Source organism: Grampus griseus (assembly GCF_964374135.1).
Source record: "Grampus griseus genome assembly, chromosome: 3".
Classification (NCBI taxonomy): Eukaryota; Metazoa; Chordata; class Mammalia; order Artiodactyla; family Delphinidae; genus Grampus; species Grampus griseus.
The window spans coordinates 90,207,631-90,220,573 of NC_139019.1; the positions used below are offsets into that span (position 1 = coordinate 90,207,631).

Sequence of the window (12,943 nt, forward strand, 5' to 3'; positions counted from 1 at the left end):
TTAGTTCTCCGAGTAATCACAGAGTGCTACAAATCATATCACTTTCCTACCACATGGAAGATACCCTTCTTGACCTAACCTAGGATTTCCCAAACTATACATGAAGCTACTGTTCACATCTTTAGCACTTGACCAAATAGAAAGAGAGAAAACGCTCTTCAGCCCACTAGGAATTTTCAGAGATGCCCTTACCTGAATGGTTGTCCCAGGCAAGGCCTAAGTGGATTCTAGGAGTACAGTAGCAAAAAGTTATAAAGAGAAATCTTTATAGAGAGCTTCTTTCAAGAGGAAATGATTTGCTTCCTGACAATGATCTTAAAAGAAGATTAATATATACTTCAACTTATTGAGAATTTGAGTATATATTATATAGCACATAAGCTGAGCCTTACAGTGCTAACTATGATGATAATAGGCATAAGAAAAAGTGGCTTCCCCTAATGAACTTGTAGAGTCCATCATATTCTCTCCTTTGCAATGGTTGTTTGGAAGATCAGAATTCACTTTTGAACTTGTCTTAATTCTTCATTTCTTAATAATATTCTTCTATGGCCTTCCCTCACCTTCCTTATGTCTTGGTACCTTTCCTCTGTCTTATCCTGACTGTTTTTTTACCTTCTAGTACCAATGCATTTACAGCAAGCCACTTCAAATGTTTTTGGAAAAAATTAAATTGATACGGAACAAATCAATTATTATAAACCATTCCCTGTTTCTAAGGAATGCACAGTCCAGTAAAAACATAAGGTTGAAAAACATTATTGATATATTATATAATAAATGGAGGTCGTAAGAGGGAAGCCCAAAATAAATATGGCTTAAAGGAAAGTGAGGTCACATCCAGGTAAGAGACCAATTTTGGAGGAGATGTCCAGTGAAATGAGCATTGAATAACAGGAGAATGCCTACACCTGAGGATGTGAGGCTGGGAAGAAGAAAGCTAAGGACACCTTTAGAGCATATTACCTTCAGCTGCTATTTGGCAGAAGCCTAGGAGAATAAAGGGGACAAGGCTGGAAAGACAGCTTGGAGCCAGGTGGGGAAGGATGATTGTAAATGTCAAGGCAACCGGGGTTTACCAAGAGTTTTTGAGCAGAAAAGTGATATGATTGAAGTGATCTAAGAGGCCACATAGTAATAGATAAGGAAATTGGGGTCCCCAGGCACAAGTGTTTAGCAGTGTTTAACAGGCAAAGAGACATCTTCCAGGATGTCTGAGGAGGGAGGGGAACACTGTCTGCCCTATATCAACAAAAACCGCCATAGACGCAGTTTTAAAGGAAGAAACAAAGGAAGGGAGGCAGCTCGGTAACACCGTAGAACAGCGGTCCCCAACTATTTTGGCACCAGGGACTGGTTTCGTGGAACAACAATTTTTGCACAGATTGGGGGAGGGGATGGTTTCAGGACGATTCAAGCGCATTACATTTATTGTGCACTTTATTTCTATTATTACATTGTAATATATAATGCAATAATTATACAACTCACCATAATGCTGACACGAGGCAGAGTTCAGGCCATAATGTGAGCGGGGGCGGGCAGCTGTAAATACAGATGAAGCTTCGCTTCCCAGCCCACCACTCACCTCCTGATGAGCAGCGGGTTCCTAACAGGCCATGGACCGCTACCAGCCATGGCCAGGGGCGTTGGGGACCCCTGCCCTAGAAGAATGCAAGTGGAACCTGGGCAAAAGCTGCTTTCCTCTGCCCCTGCCCCCTCAGCATATCCCAACCCAGTGAAGAAAGCTGTGTCTCAGGATCCTGTCCTCCTACCCAATCTCCAGCTGCCGATCAGAAACACCTCTCATGTCATAGCAGATGAATCAGGCTTTGGCATCATCCCACAAGACCCTGAAAAGTTGGTGATGCAGAGAGAGAGAGGCGGAGGAATTCTCTTCAAAGGTTACTGCCACGACATTAAATCCTAGACTTGGAGGGTTCCAGAAAAGCCCATCTTTGAAGTCAGCGGTGAATCAGCGGCTGTCCTACACTCCTATTAGCGCCACAACCTTTACCACCAGGCATTAACGAGCAAATTGGGTCCAGCTGTACTGGTACAGCTGTGGAACGCCGTCTATAAAAAAAGTTCACTTCTGGCTCGCGTCCTCACCCCACCCACCACCCCGATTCCGTACTTTTCCTGCTTCGCTCGCCACCCCCTGATGTTCCCAGGCTCGGCGTGGCCTGTGACATTTGCTAGTACTCACGTGGGGCGCCCTGTTTGTTTGGGCAGCTCACGGCGGCTCCGGAGATGACTCCTAGGAACTTCCCAAGGACCTGGACTCTGCAGGCTCTGACACGCAAGGCGGTTGGGGGATGGAAGGGGGGCAAGAGGGGAGTTGGGTGTCAGGAGAGCCCGGGGCAGCGCGGGCCAATCTCGTCTGGAGAGGGGTTCATCCCCCAGCAGCCCCGTCGGTTTGGGTCTTCCTTCCCTTCAACTCCCTGTTGGCGCTGTCATAGCACGGAAGGCGGCTAGGCATCCTCTAGGGCGCTCTCCCTAACTCACTTCGCAGCGTTTAAACTCCGTTTTCTGGATTCACACGAGTTTGCGAGGGCAAATCCAAGCCCGCCATCTCGTTGCTTCTCCCGTCCCTAAAACAGGTGCCGGAGCTCAGGCCCCAGCTGACCGAAATTGTCCAGGCTACGCAGCGTGGGGCTAAGGCTCGGCGCCGTGGCGCCGGGCGCACGAATTGTGCGAGCCTCCGGGCGAGCTGCGCGCTGGACAGCACCTTGCCCCGCTTGCTTCGCTGCTCACTGCGCCGTGCGGTCTGCCGGGATCCTGGCGTCTAGAGTTCCAGTTCCTAAACGCAGCCCTGAAGAGCGGGGCTGTGAAGGTGACAGGACCGTGGACTTTGTGGGTTTAAAAGTTCTTGAGGGGCTTCCCGGGGCTTCCCTGGTGGCGCAGTGGTTGGGAGTCCGCTTGCCGATGCAGGGGACACGGGTTCGTGACCCGGTCCGGAGGGATCCCACATGCCGCGGAGCGGCTGGGCCCGTGAGCCATGGCCGCTGAGCCTGCACGTCCGGAGCCTGTGCTCCGCAGCGGGAGAGGCCACAACGGTGGGAGGCCCAAGTATCGCAAAAAAAAAAAAAAAAAAAAAAAAGTTCTTAACACCTACAGAACTTGCTAGAGGGACTGCAGCCCCTAAGTTGGCCCCAGTCACCCAAAAGTAGCACTTTCACGAAGTTGGTTAAGTGCTTTGGAAAGTAAGTTTTTTGAGGGTGAGGCCCATCAGATCTTTTCCCATTCATTTCAATTTCTTATCGTCCCTGCCCCTATGGTTCTGGTCACTAATGCATATTTAATGCCTTTATCTGGAAGTGCAGTCCAAACCTGAAGCTGCACCCACCCTCCAAAGTATCCCATTAAGTGAGCACATGCGTTTTCTCAGTAGCCACAGAGAAGGAAAAGCACTAGTTGGAGGTGGCCAAAGGAAATGCTCAGAGTGTACAGCATGCAGGAGCAGTGGTACCTACTTTTTACAGTGGTTACTGTTTGGGGTGTTTTTCCCAAGAAAGGGGTTTGGTCTTAGAACCAGCCCTGTAGGAGAAAGATGGGGTTATCTCTTTCTTAAAGCACATTCAGGCACATATCAAAGGTTTAGGGCAAAGACAAAAGGAAGAAGGTGAGGGAAATTCTGATGATTTTACTAATGTTAAAATTCCATAGATTTGTCTAGGCTTTTTCTTTCATGTCATCAATTTAGAATTCTATAAAGGAAGAGAATGACCACAAGGAAAATCATTGGCCTAGGAGAAAAGAGCCCGTAGGCGTTTAGGTGTTATATATGTGGAGCCAGAAAGCTCTAGAGCATCAGGGAGACTCCAACCTAAGGCAACGATATGGGTGAATATGGGCTTCGTGTGCACTGGGAATGAGAGGCAACAAGTGGTGCCTGGGCACCTACCCCTAAGGCAGGCCCTGCAGCTCTAGAAGCAATTCAGTGTTGGTGGAAAGAGTTTAGTGTGAAACTGGGGTGGGATTGGGTTTCCAAGTACATTGCCTGATACCTTATTATTTGTTCAGTTTTTTTCAGGAAGATCTTCATCTTGCAACTGGTAGAGCTCGTGCTAACCTACAATTTTACTGACTGTGACTTTAAGAATATTAAAGATATTTACCAGGACGTCATTCATCCAGAACTGAATGTATATATAAATGGGGTAAGTGAAGAAACTTTTTTGAAATGTATTTTTATTGTAAGAGTAGGCACACACACACTACAATTTAACTTTCAAGGAAAGAAAAATAATTTGGAAAATAATCATGGCCCAGCATTTTGTCAAAAAAAAATTTACAAGTGGTACTGAAATATATTGGCTTCAAAACTGACTACCTAGAAATTGGCACACTAATTAATGTGCAGATGCTGATGATGAGCAGATATTGATAGGTGTCCAGCAAGGTTGTCTACTCTCTGTTAAATCCTCCTCACTGGGGGGGGGGGGGGGGGGGGGAAGACAGTGATTAAGGGCTTGAGAAAGAAAGAGAAAGAGAGGAGGGAATTCTTGTGAGCTAAGCCCTACCCAGTGAGGATAGCCTGGTAGAATGTACGCTTCAGGTCTTTCTAGTTTTCTAGATGCTTTAGGATGCCATTGTGGGATAAAGGTACTTCAGATTGTTTAATATACAGTAGGAATCATTTCCCTGATTATTCTAGTTTCTGGATAGAGCATGTATGTGTGAAATGCATGAAGATCTCCCTCTAGGACAGGATCATTCGATACCCAGTTTCAAACACTAGCAGGCACTATCTGAAGACCCTATATGTTTCACTACCTTGTCAAACACAGAAACAGACGCAAAGGAAACAAGTGCCTAAATGGAAACTGCTTTCAGAGCATCTTTAAAACCTGGGAACAATGGAAGGGGGTGGGGCGATGATTACTCTCGTGAATTTAAGTCTTGACCCTCCTTGTCGTATGCTATTTTTTCTTTCTTCCAGACGAAGAGTATCAGGTTTAACAAGTTCGTCTACTGTGAAGACGCGGTGAGTAAGTGGTTAGTGCTTCTGGCTTTCTCCAGAGAGATGCCAGGCATCCCGGGGAGGAGGTATCCTGCGGTGGGTAGAACCCCAGGTGGTGGCTGGGCTCCCAGGTGACGTTGACCCAGTAGGGACGTCTGGGCTGCGGGAAACCTCTGCGCCGGTGCCCAGCTCGGGACGCCACTTCCGTTCTAATATAAGGTGAGGAAGTCTGTCGGATCTGAGCGGGAGTCCGGGAGAGGCTCCTCCTACCCCTCGCCCTAGGGAGGAAAGGCAAATTGGGAACGGGGACCAGGGAACGACGTCAGGGGCACCCCTTGCGGGGTGCGAGCCTCCGCTCTCAGCGCTGCCCCTCGGACCTGCAGACGTGGGCGGAGCGAGAGCAGCGCGAGTCCTTTCTCCCTAAGCGCCCTCTGCAGTGTAACACCCCTCCTTCCTTCGCCTTCCTTGGGCTCTTTCTCCTCTGCTCACCCGAGACCTCTTTCCTCCTGCTCGAATCGCCTTTGTAGTGTCTCCCGCTCCTCTCCCTCCCCCCGCCCCCGCTGCCCCTTTCACTCATGTCTTATCAACTCTCTTTTTTTTTCTCCCTGGCGTTTTCTTCCTTTCTCGTAAATTTTGCCGCCTGCGAGCAGCCGGATTGCCTCATTAAAATCGAGCACTTTACCTTTAAACCCATATACGGCTGCGCCTCACTTGCCAAGGAAACCTTCGCCAAGCAAACTAATGCTACGCTCTCCCTCAGGTGCTCAGGCTACTCCGGAATTCAGGTAAACCGATGCATCCGAAGGTCGCATTTTAATATCTTGGAGCTAACCTTGAATTCAAGTAGGGCTTCCGTGCAGAGTTGTGACTTTTATTTAGGTTCTGTCTTTCGAAGGGCAAATGAGCGGGTAAAACCTGTAGATTGTCGGTTAGTCCCACGTTGACAACTGGATTGAAACCCATCGGTTTCTAGGGTTCTGATTCTTTTGGCAGAATTGTGTTCTAAACCTTAGGCCAGTATTTCAAAGTATGAACACTGAGCTTCCTATATCAGAATGTCCTGGCTTCTCGAGCATGGGAGAGTGGTTGTCCAAAAGCCAATTCCCAGGGACCCAGGCTAGACCTTCAAAATCACAGTCCCCGTGTATGGGCTCTTTATGAGATTCTTATCCATTCCAAAGTATTATGAGCAGCATTGCTTGGGATTATCATTTAATAATTGTATACGTCTTTCTTTAAATGTTAAATTATACATTAAATCTCTACTCCATGTTTGCGTAATTGCTTGTATGGGTGCTATTGCTCTCTCTTTACATAATGGATCTTTTGCATACGCAGTTACGTGCATTTGAATGAATGTGTAACTTTAAATATGGAAACAGTGCAGAGCTAGGGGCAGGAAGTCTGGGCACAGTCCTGCCTGATTTTGAATCCTAGCCCCCTAACTTCTGTGAAAATTTGGATAAATTCCTTAGCCTCTGTGTGTTCAGTTTCATCTGCAAAATGAGGATCATACTAGCAAGTCCCATATAGAGTGTTTATGAGGATTAAATGAGTCAATATATGTAAAAGCACTTGGAACGGTGCCTGGTATGTAACAAGTTCTCAATAAATATTTATTTCAGCAGGCAAGAAAAGCAGGGAATTTATCTTCCTGATGACAATTTTTAAAAAGACAAAAAGAGACAGTGCAGATTTGTATGACTGCGGCCTATTAACCGGTGGACTTTATCAGTCTGCACACTGAGTGTCTGAGTGACCAAGGCTGTTAGTTTTTAGGGACTGAAGATTGAAGCTCAATACCAGGCAGCCATGTGAAAAACCTGTTTGGCTCTATACCTTCTCTTAAGGAGACTCTGGCAAATCTACAGATGGCCACAGTGATGTTCATCCATGTAAGAAGAGCATAGAGGACAGGCTAGATAAGTTTGGACAACATGTGAGAAAGGGAACGTCTGGAGTGATTTATTTCAGCCCTCTCCCAAGCCCAAAGGGAGAGAGCCTAAAACCAATAATATTTAATTATGATTTAGCAGACTGTAGATGGTAAGCCTTTGTAACCATGCTTTGTAACCTGGTGAACTTTATTGGTCTGAATACTGTGTGTCTAGGAGGCCCAGTCAGTCACTACTTGAGAGTAATTCAGGTGAAGGAATATATCAGACGATTGCAATCTTTTTTTGACAGTTAGACTCCTCTTCAGAATAAGCCTTCAGGTGTCTGTAGCACATCTAGGAGGTTGGAAGGGACAGAAGGTGGGAGCACTTTGGGTACAAATAATAGGTCTACTGAATTGTATCTATGAAGAGGCATGAGATGACTCCTTTTCTTGAGGAATTTATGATCTTGTCAGGGAGATCATGAAATCATCAGCTATTTATCAATTTAATCATTCAATAAATAGTGTTTCTTATCTATAAGGCATTGTGCTCAGTGCTACAGGGAATACCCATGATAAAACAGTAGGTAATTGAGAGCCAAGTTAAGTGAAAAACACTCTGAAGCACTAGAAGAATTTCCAAAAGAAATGTCTGAGCAATTAGCAGAGGGCTTGTGAAGGAGGTGGTGCTTGGCCTTGAAGTACTTGGGTGGAGAGACAGGAGTGCATTCTTCTGGAGAAAGCTGTAGGTGTCTTGGGGGACAGACTGAGAGATTTGCATAAAGAAGACAAAATAACCAGCCACTCAAAGATGGTGACAATTAATTTTGACTATTGCTTCTCCTATTCCACAGATAAATAATACTCAGACAATGAAGAAAAGAAGGAAAAGAGAAGTCAAAACAGATAAATGCCTAGAACAAGTCTCATATTTGATAGAACTGTGGAGACGTTTCAGCCGCATTTCATAGAAACAAAGTAAACCTTCGGTAAAGTCACATTTCACAGCAACAAAGTTAATCATCTTTATTAGGTAGATGGAACTGTTAACTCTAACTGTGACATTTAAAAGACCACTAATAGTTTTTTTTAATTATAAAAGGGTTTCTTAGCTTATTTTTATAAGCTTTTATTGTTTAACATAGGTTTATAATATGGGGGAAGTACTGTCCTTCAGATGTCGGAGGAGACATTTTTTTAGCATTCATGCCTGAACCACTGAATTTGTGGCAGTAATTCTCAGCTGGAACTACATGAGCCCTGCTCAAAGAAAGGATCTAAAAGTGTAGTAGAAGGAGAACTTTTTCAAGGAAAAAAGTTGAACACTATAGCATGTAAACCTCTGTTTAAAAGGGAGACATTTCTTCCATGTGTACTGACACTTCTTGTCTTTTTAGACCAAAAATTTACAAAAGAAGAGAATTAAAGAAAAAAGAGTGCACAAGAGTTGTACATATAATGAAGCAATTTGAAATAATTTCCAAGCAAAATATTGTGAACGTATTCTAAGCCAAATTTTAAAAATTATCTAACAGACAAGAGTGGTACATGCAAGCCAATCCCGAAGAAGTGCCTTTGTTAGAGTTTAAATATATATATTTTTTAAATTTATGGAATGTATCTTTAATTTATTTTATAAGCAGTTTTTTAAATGTACATATTACTTTGTTAATGACACTATATTTTTCTTAATAAAATAATTCTCAAATTCATTCCTTATGAATGGTCTTTTTAATGTAGTAGACAATTTTCACATACATACTTTTCTGAGGGGCATCACTTTTCTACAGTTCTTTCCCTCCCCTCATCCTTGGAGCCACTGACCACTCCCCTTCTGCATTGTGCCTGTTGACCCTACCTATAGAGAGACTATTTGGGGATAGGTGGTTTCAGGATACTTTCCAATCATCCTTTTCTTGAATTTTTTTTGATGCCTAACCTTCAAAATAGGCATCTCAATAGGCATTTAAAGTCATCTGTCTATGTTCTTTGTTTTAAAAAAGTTCCTTTAACTTTGTAGAACTGAATCTCCATTTTCTTATTATAGTCATATCAAAGTAAAGGTCAGGGGAAATTTCTCAAATGCTTTACTGATTTAAAAATATATGGTCTCTACCATCCCTCAAATCTGTAAATCAAATAAACTTATCCAAAAAATTAAAGGTATTTTTAAAATATCTCAATTGTATTTCTTTCTAAATCTTACAAACCAACTGTCTGAGAATTATGCCAGAGAATAATAATGAGCTGATCTGGGTTTTTTACCGTTCCTTTCCATTACTCAAAACTTTTAACTTTCCCCTGCATTGGCAGGCGGACTCTCAACCACTGCACCACCAGGGAAGCCCCAAAAGTTTTAACTTTTTTCAAATGTTTTTGTTCTAGCTGGCATTATACTTTTTGAATACAGCTATGCTTTTTGACATCCATTGTTTATAGAATATCAACTAATAAAGTTTCACTGATTGCTATTATCTACAATTATTTATGCCTAAACCTAAGGATAATGGTTTATGCATGAGGATAATAGCTAATTAACTTTCTTGAGTCTCAGATTCTACACCTCTGAAAGAAGGATGATGTTGCCTACATTATAGGATTATTATGAGAATTAAAATACATAATAAATATAAAGCCCTTGGCAAATAGTAAGAAAAACATTTTAAATTTAGCTGTTTAAATACCTGTTTCATTATAAAGATGAGAAATAAGGGCTGTTACAGAGTCTGGTAAATCTCTTTTTAGTTTTTAATTTTCTGTCTAAGACTGCTTTGTAGTAGTGGAAAGAAGGTTGGAAAGTTTAATCACACAATTGTTGACAGCTTGGCAATTTTGTACTTAAAATTTTTGTTTGAAGATTTTTGTTTCTGGCTATGATGGAATAACAGGGTCTGGATTTACCTTCCTGCCTGAAACAACCTCCCCCAACCCAACACACACACACACCCCAAGGAAAAATACACATACAAAATATATAGAGCAGTGGTTTTCAAAACTGGATATCAAGTAATAAAGGACAATAATGCTGAAAGAAGGGAAACAAATGAGGTGAGCCTTACAGTTACCCCAGCTTACTGGCTTGAGTTTCCTGAACATGGCTCAGGGAGGGGACTCAGGCAGAGCCAGCAGGCTTCCTGAGTTGAGGAGACAGGCTGAGAGTCCAGAGAGACCAAGGCGGTAGAGTTCATATGACAGAGTACCAAGGGAGAGAGAGGCACACAGCGGAGGAAACCTGGAGACCTGCTGAATAATCTAGGGCAGCGGTCCCCAATCTTTTTCACACCAGGGACCAGTTTCGTGGAAGACAGTTTTTCCGGGGGTGTGTGGGGTGGTTCAGGCAGTAATGCGAGCGATGGGGAGCGGCAGACTAAGCTTCTCTTGCCCACCGCTCACCTCTTGCCGCACGGCCCGGTTCCTAACAGGCTGCAGACCAGTACCAGTCTGCGGCCCGGGGGTTGGGGACCCCTGCTCCAGGGCGTCCCTAGAGTATTCAGCAGAGTACTGACCAGCACGTGTGTCCTCATGGGCACTGTGAGAAAACTGCACAAGACTGGGCAAAGAATCTTCTGAAATAACAGAGAATAGTGCCCAGTTCTCACTCAGGGTCAGAAAGATTCCTATTCCCATCAGCCAGACAGAAAAATCTCAATTCCTTAGGCATTGGGTAGGGTGCTTGGAAGAGTCTTATCTCACGAATGGAGAATAATTAGCCCAAGCCTAAGTGCTGCAGTGATCCCACCTAATAAATCTTAAAAGCAAGACTTGAAAGGATCAAACAGTGTCCAAGTAACTTAGCTGCATTCCATAACAAACCTCAAGAATATTTATAGGAATAAAAAAGGTCCATCAAGGCAAAATTCACAATGTTTGGCATGCAATTTATCAGACACGAGGACGTAGGGAAATACAACCCATGATGCAAAGAAAAAATGAAAATTAAACATAACTAACATAGAAGTTAAAATTAGCAGGCAAGGACATTAAAGCAATTTTTTGTAACTATTTTCAATAGGTCCAAAAATTTAAATAGAGACAATGAAGATATAAAGAAGACTCGAGTTCAACTTCTAGAGATGAAAACTGCAATGTGTGAGATGAAAAATACAGTGATGGCATTAATGGTAGATTAGATATTGCAGAAGAAAAAATCAGTCAACTTGAAGACATGCCAGTGGATACTATCCAAAGTAAAACACAGATAGAAAAAATAATTTAGAAATGAAGAGACCATCAGTGAGCTGTAAAACAACTGCAGGTGCCTAATGTATGTATAATCAGATTCTCTTAAGGAGTGAACTGTACAGGTGCAAAAAATATACAGAAAGAAACAATGGAAATTTCCAAATTTGATAAAGCTATATAAACTCACAGCTCCAAAAACTCAATAAGGCACAAAAAAATCCCCAAAGAAGAGTACTCTAAAATTCATCATAATCAAATTGCTTAAAACCAGAAAATCTTAAAAGCAGCCAAAGGAATTAAAAAGGCCTACAGAATGTCCTTTTAGAACTTCCTCTTTCTTCCTTAGCTCTTTGGTTTTCTCTCTTTGACTATTTCCCCTGTACTTCTTATACATTCTTTCATGTTAAAATCATAATATTGTCTATTAAATAGAAATGAATTTAACATTGGATAGCCTTAATTGCTGATTTCTACATGTTAGTTTCTGTTTAAACAGCAAGAGTTGGGAGTATCTTTGTGCTCATTTTCTGCCATTATTGAAGACAAGGATTACCATAAATGAAACAGCTCTTACTGAGTAGCTTTATCATTTACGTTTCTTCTGCCATCTTATTAAATCTTTGCAACAATCCTGTTAGCTAGCCACTATCCCCATTTTATAGATGCAAGAAAAGACTTAGGGAGTAAAACACCCAAAGTAGCACAACTAGTAAGTGCAGTATCTAGCTGATTCCAAAGTGTGCACTTTTCATTACCTGAGACTGAAACTTGAGATTTCTAAATAAGAAATAACTTCTACCAAGTAGGAATTGTGCCCCTTACCTAATAGATGTTGTAATTGACTTCTCGACATGCATTATACCACTTCTCAATTAGGCATCCATTTTCCCCATCCAAAACAGGGTTTAGGGATTGATCCCAGATTTTGGGGTGAATACTGATTAATCCACGCCAGTAGGTGGGCCCCAATATTCTCGTTTGGAGTTGATAGAGGTAACCAAGCTAAAATCAAAGAAGCATATGGAATTCTCCCAGTTCAGTTTTGTTAAGGGATAAGCATATCCCACTTTTCATGACGAACAATAAGTGTTAAGTTTTTCTGAGAGCTCTGAAAAATGTTTCTTTACTTTTAAGGACAATAGGATGATAGGCTACCCCTTCTTACAGGATATGAACAAATAAATATGCCACAGCAATTATAATTGGCAATTATCCTAAGACCTGCTTTGAGATAGTGTGAATGGCAGAGATATAAGATGGGAAGAACCTGAGGTTTTAAATGCATAATTGAATGGGTGGGTCAATCAACCTCTAAGTTTACCTTACCTCTTTATTTCCCTTTGTGTGAGCTAGTTGAGTAAAGGTTTCATTGTTTGTTTTTGTTTTTTCTGAGTGTGTAGTTGTTGTTACTTAATGTTGAAAGCTGCAGTTTATCTGAATGCCAACAAAATCTTATCTCCTCCATAAGATTTCACTCTGAACTTGATCGTGAAATATATGTAATTTTGTATGTTTTTTGTTTTTTCTATAATTTCCTGAAACCTTTGGAAATGTATTAAGATTTTTCTTATCACACTCCACTTAATTAATTTTTGTAAATGTTCAAGGGCATTTAACAAATATGTATTCTGTGTGTAACATATGATAACTATCTTAAGCCAATATTTTCATTAAAATTCTCCAAATTCTTGCTTATCTTCTTTAAACTACAAAATCAAATGCTAAAACTTTTCATGATAATTATGCTCATCAGTTTCCTCATGAACATGTATCACCTTTTTATTTATTTTTATGCTGTCACTGAACACATAAAGGTTTATGGAGATTAAATCTTCACTCTAAGCTGTAGCTTTGGTGAATATTAAACTGCTCTTTTTATTTGTTTTGCTATTTTCTACCTTAAACTGTAATTTATA

The 12,943-nt window shown here is 41.9% G+C and overlaps 1 protein-coding gene across 1 annotated transcript; it reads left to right on the top strand.

Annotated features, from left to right (window-relative positions):
- Positions 1 to 1,636: 1,636 nt before the first annotated feature.
- Positions 1,637 to 8,004, top strand: TSLP (thymic stromal lymphopoietin; the record flags this gene model as incomplete). The annotated part of the gene is made up of 6 exons (XM_082650312.1): positions 1,637 to 1,860; positions 2,643 to 2,836; positions 4,027 to 4,163; positions 4,946 to 4,990; positions 5,617 to 5,751; positions 7,700 to 8,004. 6 exons carry the CDS (start codon positions 1,637 to 1,639, stop codon positions 7,814 to 7,816), a joined length of 852 nt encoding a protein of 283 aa, XP_082506438.1. The 3' UTR covers positions 7,817 to 8,004.
- Positions 8,005 to 12,943: the final 4,939 nt, after the last annotated feature.